Source organism: Diabrotica virgifera, chromosome 5, assembly GCF_917563875.1.
Source record: "Diabrotica virgifera virgifera chromosome 5, PGI_DIABVI_V3a".
In the NCBI taxonomy this organism is placed as follows: domain Eukaryota; kingdom Metazoa; phylum Arthropoda; class Insecta; order Coleoptera; family Chrysomelidae; genus Diabrotica; species Diabrotica virgifera.
Window position 1 is genome coordinate 21,914,820 of NC_065447.1, and position 14,556 is coordinate 21,929,375.

At 33.5% G+C, this 14,556-nt stretch overlaps 1 protein-coding gene across 1 annotated transcript in view; it reads right to left on the reverse strand.

Moving 5' to 3' along the window:
- Window positions 1–485: 485 nt before the first annotated feature.
- The window catches only part of LOC114326902 (exportin-4-like), a 48,969-nt gene continuing 34,898 nt past the window's right edge, over window positions 486–14,556 (reverse strand). Inside the window, exons 9-10 of the mRNA XM_028275360.2 lie at window positions 12,904–13,073; window positions 486–9,495 (exon numbers count right to left, since the gene is read on the reverse strand). Coding sequence (XP_028131161.2) covers window positions 8,208–9,495; window positions 12,904–13,073 — 1,458 coding nt within the window. The 3' untranslated portion in view covers window positions 486–8,207. The remainder of the gene's footprint in view (window positions 9,496–12,903; window positions 13,074–14,556) is intronic.

Below are 14,556 nucleotides of genomic sequence, written 5' to 3' on the forward strand. Positions count from 1 at the left end.
TGTGGCTTTAATGAGTTTTATTAGCTTGTGTTGTATTGCCAATATATAGAATAGTTTGTTCCTTTTGACTGAGGCGTATGCCTGTTTGAAGTCTACAAACACGTTGTGAACAGCAATATCGTGTTCCCATGATTTGCTCAAGATCTGTTTGACTGTAAATATTTGATCCAGTGTCGATCTTCCCCGTCGGAAGCCCGTCTGATAGTCTCCAATAATATTTTCTGCTAGTGGTTGGAGCCGCTCTCCACATAATATGCGTGAGGACTTTATATGCTGTACATAGTAGAGAGATTCCACGGTAGTTTTTGCACTGGAGTTTGTCTCCTTTTTTATAGATCGGGCATATTATACTTTTCTTCAAGTCGTCGGGTATTTCCTCTTTTTCCATATGTCTTTGATGAGCGCGTGGATGTGAGTCACCTAGGTAGTCGCCACCTACCTTATACAGTTCTGACAACTGGAACCTTTGGAAAATAAAAATATAGTTTTTGTAGTAATGATACTTTTATTTTGAATTTTATATAACACGTTTATCAATATATAAAAACTATAAAAATGATATTATATCTACAAAAAAAAAAAAACGCAAAAAATTTATGACCTAAATTAAAATATACTAGCGATGAAACAATGATAACTTGAGACGTCATTACAGTATATGTAAGTAAATTACAACCAAAATAAATTGATTGGCTCGACTGATCGAATGTAGTTTGTTAATTTCTAATACAAAAAATATTCCTCTGTGAGTAATAAAAATATATGAAAAATAAAAATAAAGAGATTCCTGGCTTTTGCAAAATTACAGTAAATGCAAAATAATAATTGTTAAATCAACGCACATTTCTTCCAAAAGGGAATGTAAACGGAATATCACTTCCCAAACGCCTTTTTGATTTCACTACATTTTTTAGTCAACACGATTATTAGTTGATTTATAAATAGCAACATTAATTGCTGTAGAACATGCATGTTTCGATTGAAACAAAAATATCAATTAAAAACACTGTAAATATATCAAAAATAGTCCATAATTCAGGGTTTACGTGCAAACTAGTTTCATAGCCCCATCTGTTACGTTAGGAGGTGATCTCCAGTAGGTATACGTCGCGTCTGTATGCTTAATACAATAAATAATAATAGTTTCGGTCTCTTATAATAATATACAATAATTGTACGCCGAATGCAGCATGAAACTACCGTACGCGTCTTCACAGGCGATGGTCTCCTCTAGAGACGCCGTACACTGCATATCGCGTCACGCTATTCGTCGCGTCTGTATGATTTAGGCTGTGGTCTCCAATAAATGCCGTAGGTTACGTACAGCGTCATTTACACAGCCTTTGTCAGTCACCGGCAACTTCACGTAGTCAATACAAAACATAGGCCATGATTATCAATAAACACCGTAGGTCGCGTTCAGAGTCAGCTGTGGTCACCAATAAATGCCGTAGGTTGGGCGGAGCGTTTGTCGATCGCCGGCAACAACATTCCGATCGTTTTCGTTATCAGTCAAGTGCGATATTTCAACCTGTTGATAAGCACCTCGTCTTGTTCTTTTTACCTACTATTTAGCTTTACGCATTTCGCTAGGTTAACCTGTACCAGCCGTATGTTGAAATACTCGAAAATAACTAAAAACGTTGTTTCCAACATTTGAAGTCGCTCATAGCAGATAGACACTGCGTTCGACATCCAATAGATATCCATTATTTATTACACACACCCAAACTTATATGGAATCACCATGTATTTCAAAGTAATATTTATTTATTTTGAAAAAACTTGTTATTGTTGCGAAGATTAAAGGTTTTTATTGAAAATAAACAAAATTTATTTATATATTTAATATAAAAGACAATCGGATAGTACAGCCCGGTACGGTATAGATTATTTGCTCGAGTTACAAGTTGAACGAAAATAAATAAACTAACTTTTGCGTCCAAAAACTAAAATATGCCTCATGTGGGGTTATAAAACTTACAACGGGGAAAGATTATTGGTCTTGTGGAGCAAGTAATGTTCTCAGAGGGACATAGCTGCAGAGCTAGGCGTAATACAGGGCGTTCTGTCCAAAACATATGCTACGTAACAGGAACTAGGAAAGCTCAAAAATAAAGCAAGGGAAAGTCGCTAAAAGTAATAACGGCTCTCCACGATCGTTTAATTGTCGAATCAGCTGGAAGGCACCCAACCATTTCTCACCTGCAGCTCCAAAGGCAGCTTTTGGAAGCTACATGTGTAACTGTTTCAGTTGAAAGGATAAGAAGAAGAGTTCGTACCAAGAAGTATACAGCAGGTGACAGTTATGGGTTCCCGAGTTATCCAGGCAGCACAAGATTGATCGCCTAAATTGGTGTCTTCACCACCAAAACTGGAACATTGGGAATTGACAAAATGTGCTATTTTCAAAAACAGTCAGAATTTATTGTAATCAGATGGAAAATCAGATGACCCACGAAATCGTGTAGTTAGAGGTCGAGGAAAACAAGCAAGAACGAAAACTGTCAGATCTGTTCACAAATATACAAGGGGAAGTGTAATGTTCTGGAGAGGAATTGTGATCCGTAAAAAACTCCTTTAATTTTCATCCAATCAACTTTAACTGCTCACAGGTATGTTGATAATCTGTCAGGCTCTGGAGAGGCGCAACAGGAGAAACTTTAATTTTATTGCATGATAATGGACCTCTACATACCATTATAGTGACTACAGGCATCATTGAAGCAGAAGGTATCCCTTGCTTGCAGTGGCCTGCTTGCTCACCCGCGCTTAATCCTATAGAGTATTTGTGGGATATGCTTAAAAGAAAAATTAGAGCTCGACGGGATAATCCACACCGCACGGCTCGTACAAGCTGCTTTTAAAGGATGGAGCAACCTACCACAACAAAATGTTGATAATTTGATTAGGAGCGTGCCCACGCTCATATCATAAAATCATAAATTCTAATAAATTTATAAAAAAAATAATAACTTGCTTGGGGCTTGAACCCACTTCACGTCTACCGCGCCGTACGAAAGTTGACGCCATTTCAAACTGCACCAAACTCTCGTATACGTCATGTGGGAATATACACAAACTAAACGTTTACACCATAAATTTATATGAATTTAATAAAATTATTAGTTTGATTTTTGTCAAAATAAAATACAACAAAATATAGAGTAAGAAAACGATATATGAGATGAAGATTTGTAGAAAGTTTGTTCGTAATCAGATTATGTAAATTAAAGGATTGCCTACTAATAGGTAACTACATTATTTTGTTTACATTTTCCAAATAGATAGATATTGAAACTATTAGGTATTTCCAACTGAAACATTTAGAATTACGTACCTGCGGCTTTTCAAAACTATTTAAAAAGTCACTATAATTATAAATTTGATTTTATTTCTGTCCACACATCAATAAAAACTAATATTATACAATATTTTTGTTTACCGATAACCTCCATATTGAACAATATTGACAGATCATTTCAAAATTTCAACACCCAATCAGAGCCCGTATAACAACTAATACCATACTGTCGGTGTGCGCATGCGCGCGGATCAATCAAATTTTACCCTCAATCGATTCGCCGCTAAAGAAGAATATCTTCAAAAACGAAGCACTTTTTTGGGAAAAACTCATTTTAACTTTTTTAAAGTGTTTAATCACTTTGATTGGATGCAACTTACAGATAATATAAACACAACATACAGTCGGAAAAATGAAAGAATACCCATGAACGAACATATAAAACACGCTGTATTTTCCTGTCACCGTGTCACAAAGAAAATTGTCCAGTGCAAGTACATGTAACAATAATTATTACATGTACTTGCGCTGGCCAATTTTTTGTCTGACACGGTGACAGGAAAACACAGCGTGTTTTATATGTTCGTTAATGGGTATTCTTTCATTTTTCCTACTGTAAGTAAAGTAACTTGTGAAGTGGTAACGATTAATTTCATTTAAGTTGCTAACTGGGGGTGATCTTCCCGATTTTTTTTTGCCAAAACCAAAGGGACCAAATATATTTTGAGCGTAACTTGCTTACATTTGATGCCAGAATTTTTTTTATAAAAACAGAAATAAAGCTTTTTTTAAACACTTTAAAAAAGTTGTAAAGTGTTTTCCCCAAGAATGCTTCATTATTTGGATATTTCCCGTTGAATTATTCTATTTGGAATTTTTCGAATATGAACCTATTTTTCATTAGCTATAACTCTGCTTTTGCTAGGTATATACCTAGACCTAATATATACACCGTTTTTTCACTTTTTTATAGGCTATAGTTTTACTAAGTATTTTTTTTTCGACAAAATGCTTACGTTTTGAGTTATTTGCGAAAAACCGTCTAAAAACGTGGATATTTTGTTGAAAAATGAACATATTCACTTGCAAATACATAACTCGAAAAGTAATGATTTGCTGAAAAACCTCTATAGAACAAAAGTTGCCTTAAATTAATCAGTTTATCCATTTCGGGACTTATCTTGGACATATATTTTTTTGCCCCCGAGATGGACAAAAGCACACATTGACACCATATCACTTTTTTTCTTTGACATGTTAGCTATGCGTATGCCAAATTTCATGTCAGTCCAAGCGGTTCTTTAAAATTTACAGCAAAAACCGTGAAAGAATGTACTAGCGGTTGTTACTGTACGTCGAACGTAGAATCTAACTGCTGCACGGGGCTTCAAATGTTTTGCATTTTAGTACAACAGTTGCTAGTATGCATTTTAACCTTGCGATATGAGTCGAGTAATCCATAAAAGAGAAAAAGGTGATTTGTTAATTGAATTGGTCAAAAATAACAGGTCAATATGTGATGTAGGCGATAAAAATGCCGGCGGCCGAAAAACGCTGTATACGACATGTGACGTAACGTTGTACGGCGTTTATTCGAGACCACAGCCTGACGCTGTACGCAGCCTACGGCGTTCATTGATGACCATAACCTAACGTTCCGTAGTGATTATGTCAGTTGCCGGCAACCGACAAACGCTGTATGCGATGTTTGACGTAACGCTGTACGCGGCATACGGCGTTTATTGGAGAGCACAGCCTTAGAATAGTTGAAATGTATAAATAGAGGGTTCAACAAATCAATGCAGAAAAATGGCAAGCACGTCTAAAACAAATTAAAGCCTATAAAAATAAATAAATTTTTAAGTAAATGAATACAGTTATATTTTTGACAGACCTAAATAAAAAAACAAATGACTTCTATCACTATGCGGGAAATAAGAAAAACGGATATTCACAAAAATCTAGGAACATACTTTTAAATAAAGTACTACTTTCACATTATGATCATATTTGTAATAATTATATATAATAAAAAGAATATACATTAATGTGCCTTGGTAAAATTATCAAATTAGAAAATAGTTGGGAGAGAGGGGTAACTTTTAGAGGTAAATAGATAAACACTAATTTATTAAAATATTTTGTCTACTTTTGTATACATATTTGTGGTTTACAGTTCTCTCTCGCTCTCTTGAGTTTTAAAATTTGCTTTAAATTTCTGTTTCACATTGTGAAAAAGTTGTACATCATTTAAAATGTTTGAAACTTACGATACAAATTGGCAACCTCACACAGACGTTGACATAATTCAATACAAAGGCTATAATAAAGACAGCAAAATTGATTATTTTGGTGAATATCAACCACTATTTAATTATTATAATCCAGTACTCTAAGAAAAAGTATGAAATATCTCTCACTAACGTGGTATAAATAAAAGGCAGAAAAATAGCAGAAATATATAGTTTTGTTTTATAATTAAATTAAATGTTTACATTTGTATAACGGACTCCCCTTGTTAAGAAAATTAAATCCTTCATCTATTTCACGTGTCGTGACATCTTACTATAGAGAAAAATTAATACATGTCACTATAAAAGCTCGCTTCAAAAATTTTTCATATTATTTATTGACGATAATTAAATTTCTGTTGCAAAGATATATTTTTTGCTGGTACATATACTGAGACAGGGCAGTAAAATTGTCCTTTTGTCAAATAAGAGTAACATAACTATACAGGATGATTAATTAGGGGGGCTCAATAGATCCGCTATAGTAATAGATAGCAATAAAAGTTAATAACAAAAACTGTAGCCAACTTTGAGCTGCATATTTTAAAATTAATTAGAATGTTACAGGGTATTCGATAACATCCTGGCAGACCAAACTTGTTTTTTTTTTTAAATGGAACACCCTATATTTTATCTTATACTCAAAATCTTCTTAACTTCCCCATTACAAAAATATAAAAGTCTGTTATGTTATACGGGGTATTTACAGAGTTATAACCAATTTTCTATAGGTTTGTTCCAACTCGATACAAAACCGTTCTTGAACGTATGCGCAGTAACAAAAAATAAGTTACTGCGCATAATTATTCATTATTGCGCATGCGCGTAACGATTCAAGAACGGTTTTGTATCGGGTTGGAACAAACCTTATGAAAACCGTAACAAGTTCAGCTCCCTGTATAAATAAAAATAAGCACAATAGCAATGGTTTATTGGCGCCTTATTTTTTTGTTGATTATGAAAATTTTTAAGAATGGTTGATATTGCTAATTTTCTGTATATCGAATACAGAGTGAGTGAAAACGCAAGTACATTATTTTCTCAGTAACTTTAAATGGAACACACTGTATTTTATGTCACTATCGAAAATTGCCGTTACCGTACTTTAATTTTTGTATAATATTCCCTATGTATAAATTTACTACTTTTTGAGATATTTTAAATTTTCAGAGCAAATTATTAATTAGGGGTCTAAATCTTTCCAAATTTTAAGTAAGCCATGACTGAATTTTTTAAAACTAATAATTTAAGATTACTGATTATCAATCCGGTAATCAATGTAACAATGTAGCAAATAAAAAAAGAAAAATAATTTATTAGTAATAAATTTTCCGAAAAAAAAACACAACCACAACATACAACATTTTTGAAACAATTAAAAACTACTTTTGTATGTAAATGTAATAAATAAAGAAAGAAACATAATTTATTGGTAATACATTTTACAAAAAAACACAAACACAAAATACAACATTTTCTGAGAACAATTAAAAACTAGTTTTGTATGTAAATGTAACAATGTAACAAATAAAAAACGAAAAATAATTTATCAGTAAAAAATTTTTTCAAAAAAAACATGAACACAAAATACAACATTTTTGAAAAAATTAAAAGCTACTTTTAGTAAAATATTTTATATATTTAATTACATAAGGTGTTCAAAATGAGTTGAGTGAATGAGCTACTTACACTACGAAGCATTTGTAAATTAACACTTCGAAATACACTTTGTATTTCATTTTTCATCTCATCCCTTGTTGTTGGAGACATTTTATAACCTTCATTCTTAACGTAACCCCAAAAAAATCAGTCCAGGTTATTAAATTTTGGTGATCTGGGTAGCCACGCTACTGGTCCATTGAAAAATGAAAATATTTTAAAACTAATAAATTTAGACATAGGGAATGTTGTCTAAGAATTAAAGTACGGTAATGGTACTTTTCAATAGTGATATAAAATACAGGGTGTTCCCTTTAAAATTACTGAGAAAATAATTTACTTGCGTTTGGACTCACCCTGTATTCGATATAAAGAAAATTAGCAATGTCAATCATTTTTAAAAATTTTGACAATAAATAAAAAAATATGGAATCAATAAACCATTGCTGCTGTACTTATTTTTATTTATACAGGGAGCTGAACTTGTTACGATTTTCATAGAAAATTGGCTATAACTTTGTAAATACCCGGTATAACAGACCTTTATATTTTTGTAATGGGGAAGGTAAGAAGATTTCGAATATAAGATAAATTATAGGGTGTTCCATTTAAAAAAACATAAGTTTGGTCTGCCACGATGTTATCGAACACCCTGTAACATTCTAATTAATTTTAAAATGTGAAGCTTAAAGTTGGCTACAATTTTTGTTATTAACTTTTATTGCTATATATTACTATAGCGGATCTATTGAGCTTTACCCCACTAATCAATCACCCTGTATTGTAATTCGAATGTAGTTTATCCAGTGAATGTTTTGCTGTATATCATATACTTTAATGACGCTATCTCAAATATGTTAAATAAATATAAACCTATCATCTCAACATTTTCGTGAAAAAATAGTTTTATTTTACATTATCTATATAAAACAACATACACTAGTAGATTAATGTTACTTAACCAACAAAAATCCATGAACGTTTGCTAAAAACTTATCAAAATTATCTCTAAATTTCAGTTTAGGCAATCGATTACCGCTCATGTCTACATTCAGTACCAAATTGTTAAAAGCTGCTGTCAATCGATCTGCCGTCGTAGGATCTGACTGCGTTTGAATCAAACTCTGCACCAACATTTTGTAATCGTCTTGGAAGCAGCACATAAGGGCGTATATACACGTACTAGCCGAACATACCGTGTCATTATTGATTTGATGAGATAAAGTTAAGTCTATTACTAATTTCAAGAAAGGTCTGATGGCTTGGGCGTACGGTTGTTGCACCAATTTTTTTGTACATATATACGTTGCCATGGCCTGGATGAAATCCAGGGAAGCCTGGACTATATCTGAACCGAAATTAGTCAGGCCCAACTCTATGGATCTTAATAAGGTATTCAGGAGTTCAGGCGGTAAATTGCATATTTTTTCGGGGTATATATCGTTAATAAGCACCAACAGTCTATAGTATTGAGCACAAAGGCTCGGGTAGTTGAGTAAATCTCTAGTCATCAGAGGCATAATGAAGTTTAAGCCGAAAAGTGACACATCAGAAGCCACCACAGAGATTTCTTCGTTATCAGTCTCAGTGCATAAGTCAACGCAGTCTTTGGAGAGAATAAAAGTGAGCAGATCTAAAATAAGAGCGAGATCTTGGAAGCTGCTTTCTTCGGCGAATGTTTCGGTCGTGAATCTTCCTTGATTGCACTTCGCGTACGCCTGTACAGTCGCTAAAGAACTTTCGTATAATCTTTTACTATCGAAAGGGGTAAGGTAACACAACATGTATTTTGCGCATTGTCCAAACAGCTCTAAAACGAGCTGCACAATTACTTGATAATTATGATAAACGGTAATCAGAGCCGGTAATTCGCTTAGTATTGGGGCTAAAAAATGAAATAAAGTAGTCGAACTAGGCATCAAGGAACCTTTAGCGATTCCTATAAATGCCTCTAGTAAGTCTATAACAATCTTTTGTATTCTTTCCTCTTGGTATATTCTAGTAAAGTTCTCCTGTCCCCAAACAGCTTTGAACCTTTGTTGTAGAGGTGTTAAAATTAAGTCATAGTATTCGTTCATGGCATTGTGTATGCTATCGTTTCTCGTATCTAAGGCTACTCCTGCTAGGACAAATCCTTTACAAAGGCCTCGGATGATATTCGGTGGCAAAGATCCAGGTTCTAGACTTCCAAATAGTTTGATCAGGTTCCGCATGCTTTCTGTTCTTACTATATGCGATGACCTGTAAACAAAATATAGATTAAAGATCTGTTAAACAGTGGCGACCGGTCAGGGTCGGCAGTGCCGACCCACACATTTTTATAGATATAGATTTTTTTTAATATTTAATTTAATCAGAGTTGATGTCATTTGTATCTGTGAAATAAAAAAAATCTGTTAGATAATACAGACTGAATTTTATTCATGGTTTTTAAAAGGATTCGCCCAATCCGAGCGTTAAGTGATCCCTGCGCATAAGAGACTTTTCAAAAAACGAATGATCCGAGCCATTCATCTGACTGTTTTCGACAAGCCGACCCCATCTCATCTCGAGCTTGACGATTTACACGTAAAACTCAACGAAATACGAGTCGAAGAGCAACCAAACGCATATTTCCCTCGGTGGGCATTAAGCGGCAGGTACGGCACATTTAAATCTGCCGATGTTTCATTTGGAAGCATCGGCAGAAATTGTAAAAAATAATCACGCCGTTTTACGTCGTTTCATTGATATTATAATTTATTTAAGTTGTCAGGAACTCAAATCAAAGTAATTATTATAGAGAACTAATAAAATTGTTTAAGAAATACGATTTGAAATTTTCCATTTTTTTTCTGATTCAAAGATATTTAGCGGCGTGTCTAAAACAGTACAGAATGAACTAATATAATCAATTAGTTACATTTTGAATAACGTTATTGAATCTGAGATTCTGAAAACCATTTGCTTTTCGCTAGAAGTAGATGAAACTTCTGATTATCATGTCATTCACAACTATCAATTGTTGTTCGATAGGCATTACGTGGTAATATTTATGGGAGGTTTTTAGGTTTTACAAACGTCAGTAAAAGCAATAAGGATATATTTTTGGTGTTTTAAAGGACAGATTAAAATTTTTGGATATCAAAAATAAATTGGTAAGGCAAATTTACGACGGCGCTGCCGTGATGTCCGGTGAATTGGATGGTCTCCAGGCAAAAGTTAAAACTATTGCACCACAAACCTTATTTACTCACTGTCATGCGCATATAATGAATATAGTTCTGCAGGATACGTGTAAAAAATTAAAGAATATCGTCTTTTCTTGCCATTTTAGCTCGCCTAAACGGACTACTGTTTTAGAACAATTTTTTTCGAAAAAAATGCAAACAGTTTGTCAGACGCGATGAAACTTTAAATCAATCTCGGTTAGTTTTCATTGTGGCAGATTTTCGTGAATAGCTTTTTGGAAGTTTTTTATTTTATTATCGAAGGCGACGATTTTAAAAGCGGTGATATCTCGATCCGTGAAGCAATCGGTTTGAGAACTTTATTAAATGATTACTCTTTTAAATATATTTAAGAAAGTGTTTGCCCAAACCCATTTGATATTCATTGTTGTTCAAAATCAGTCAATTGCCATCATTTATTCTAAAAATAAAATAAGAAAGCTGGTGCAAAATCTCAGAGATTTTCGTAATGATAGAAGTTTCCAATATACGCAGTGACGTTTTGGATTCGCTTGATATTTTTGAACCACTCCAAAAAAGACAAAGGGATGTTACATATCTCGAAAAACTAGTATATTTTGAAATTTTGGATACCTGTATTATGCAAATAGACAGGTACTCGTTTTTCGAATTTTGAACATTTGCAAATTTTTGACCTCTCTGATAATTCAAAATTTAAAAGTTACCTTCGCCAAAAAATTTCCAATATATTTATTTACAAGTTACTTAAAAATAATGCTGATCCAAATATTTTCGGAAAGTGTAATTTTATATAGTAAGTACTGCAATTCACTGCAACAAACTGTTCATAAATTCTCTTATTACCACTAACTTCTGCCTCAAATGAACGGGATTTCTCTTGTCTCAAAATAATCAAAACGTATTGTCGAAACACACAAGAGAGAATGTCAAGTAAACCAAACAAAAAAAACAAAAAATTCGCCTTTGATGATTTAAACCTTTTAATTAGATGGCATACCTATATGAGGAGACAAAAAAATCTTGCCGACCCTGTCTCTAAGGCCACGAGCCGCCACTCCTGTTAAAATATAGATTAACCCTTTGAATGATGATACGCCTAAGAACGCCATACCATTACTACTGTCGAGTGCGCATGACGTCTTCAGGGGTCATATGCAGATTGCACAACATCCGTTTAGTTAAATGTTAGTATGTGTTCGACTTTGACTGAAACACGTTGCATTTTTATTGAATTCGTAGATAAAACTGTATTTATAACGTGAATTTAGATTCATATTATGGATGAAGCAATTCCACGGCCATCTCGACCAAAACATTACAATGTAAATGCAGCGAAAAATCGAGTTAGCATCCAGGTCGCGTTAGGTATATTTCGTCAGCAATGAAAGGGTTAATGAGTGTTTTATGTTTTTTTGTACACAAGATACTTAATAGACCCAGGGGTCTTTCAGAGTGAAGAAGACAGGAAAGACCTCACCACGGGTAGATGGGGGAAACATAGGGGTAGACACAAGAGGTTATACTTAATTTATGGATACATTTACTTTTTATTTTCAACATGTGCTTAAACAATGTACTGTAAATTAAGATGTCTCCAGTCATTGTCATCGTGTAGTAGAAAGTAGAGTATGGGTCGGTTGGGCCTGACGGTCAAAGTCCAACTCAGACGTCACTGGCGCCAATGTCGGTAAGCGTTGGATATGCATTACCGGCCGAGCTTAGTCAAAGCATGAACTTAGCTAAGACCGGAACCGTTTGTTAATTGACAGCTGATGAATAACACGTGTGATATACAGGGTGTAATCAGAAAATAGACATGGTGTCGTACCAAGAAGAGACTATGATGACGTAACATAGTTCTTCTTCTTCTTTCCGTCTAGGGCAAACTATAATATACAGGGTGTAGTCAGAAAGTCAAACCAATCCCTCTTCTTTTCTGTTGTCACAGTGATTCTTCTATGTGTCTGTGAAATAAACCTTAAGGTTTATTTAAATTTTCATACCTTGTGAAACAAATTATTTAGCACACTTAGGCCCGGTACTTTATGTCTTGATTAACAGCCGGTTAGTTAACCGGGGTTTAATCGGGACCTCTTTAGGGTCTCTTGCGTTGTAATAAATGCAATTACAAGTATTATTATAATTATAAATAAGTATAAAGTATAATAATATTTATAATTGCATTTATTACAGCGCAAGAGACCCTAAAGAAGTCCCGATTAAGCCCCGGTTAACTAATCGGCTGTTAATCGAAACATAAAGTACCGGGCCTTACAGTACTATTTACCAGTACTACATAGTTATATTCTTATAACCCAATATCATATGTTGTATACCCTTTATTTCTCCGCATGGAATTTAATACATTCTTTCCTTTGACGTTCACAAACATCTTTGGAACACCAGTGATGCTTGCATTACACACTTTTTGCTAGCACACGAGGAAAAAAATACTTACTTTTGTTTGACGCAGACAATATCACAGAATAACTCCACTGTATCCCGGAGCAATATCGGCTCTGATTGAAAATGGAAGAGATTTGACTGGATTTTTGACAATACATAAGATACAACCAATCTAGCGCCTTGTGTGTCTTTGCCTAAACATCCTATTAATGTCGGACTCAGCTAAAAAAGATATCAATATGTATGATAAATATCTATATATATAAAAGAAAGTCGAGGTTGTGTTAGTTACACCATTTATAACTCGAGAACGACTGAACAGATTTTTATGAAATTTTACATGTATATTCTAGCGGTCTGGGAATAGGATAATATGGAGTTTCATACCAGTACGTCATAAGGGGTGTTGCCCCCCCTGATATATTTTTTTAATTTTTGGAAAAACCGTTTTTTACTATTTTTATGAGATGTAGAAGCAAAAGATACATACAATCCTAAATTTTCAATTTTTTATCTCAGACCGTTATTTTTTAATAGCCATTTAAATATTTTACATCTATATATATAAAAGAAAGTCGAGGTTGTGTTAGTTACACCATTTATAACTCGAGAACGACTGAACAGATTTTTATGAAATTTTACATGTATATTCTAGCGGTCTGGGAATAGGATAATATGGAGTTTCATACCCGTACGTCATAAGGGGTGTTGCCCCCCTTGATATATTTTTTTAATTTTTGGAAAAACCGTTTTTTACTATTTTTATGAGATGTAGAAGCAAAAGATACATACAATCCTAAATTTTCAATTTTTTATCTCAGACCGTTATTTTTTAATAGCCATTTAAATATTTTACATCTATATATATAAAAGAAAGTCGAGGTTGTGTTAGTTACACCATTTATAACTAGAGAACGACTGAACAGATTTTTAAAATTTTACATGTATATTCTAGCGGTCTGGGAATAGGATAATATGGAGTTTCATACCCGTACGTCATAAGGGGTGTTGCCCCCCCTGATATATTTTTTTAATTTTTGGAAAAACCGTTTTTTACTATTTTTATGAGATGTAGAAGCAAAAGATACATACAATCCTAAATTTTCAATTTTTTATCTCAGACCGTTATTTTTTAATAGCCATTTAAATATTTTACATCTATATATATAAAAGAAAGTCGAGGTTGTGTTAGTTACACCATTTATAACTCGAGAACGACTGAACAGATTTTTATGAAATTTTACATGTATATTCTAGCGGTCTGGGAATAGGATAATATGGAGTTTCATACCCGTACGTCATAAGGGGTGTTGCCCCCTCTGATATATTTTTTTAATTTTTGGAAAAACCGTTTTTTACTATTTTTATGAGATGTAGAAGCAAAAGATACATACAATCCTAAATTTTCAATTTTTTATCTCAGACCGTTATTTTTTAATAGCCATTTAAATATTTTACATCTATATATATAAAAGAAAGTCGAGGTTGTGTTAGTTACACCATTTATAACTCGAGAACGACTGAACAGATTTTTATGAAATTTTACATGTATATTCTAGCGGTCTGGGAATAGGATAATATGGAGTTTCATACCCGTACGTCATAAGGGGTGTTGCCCCCCCTGATATATTTTTTTAATTTTTGGAAAAACCGTTTTTTACTATTTTTATGAGATGTAGAAGCAAAAGATACATACAATCCTAAA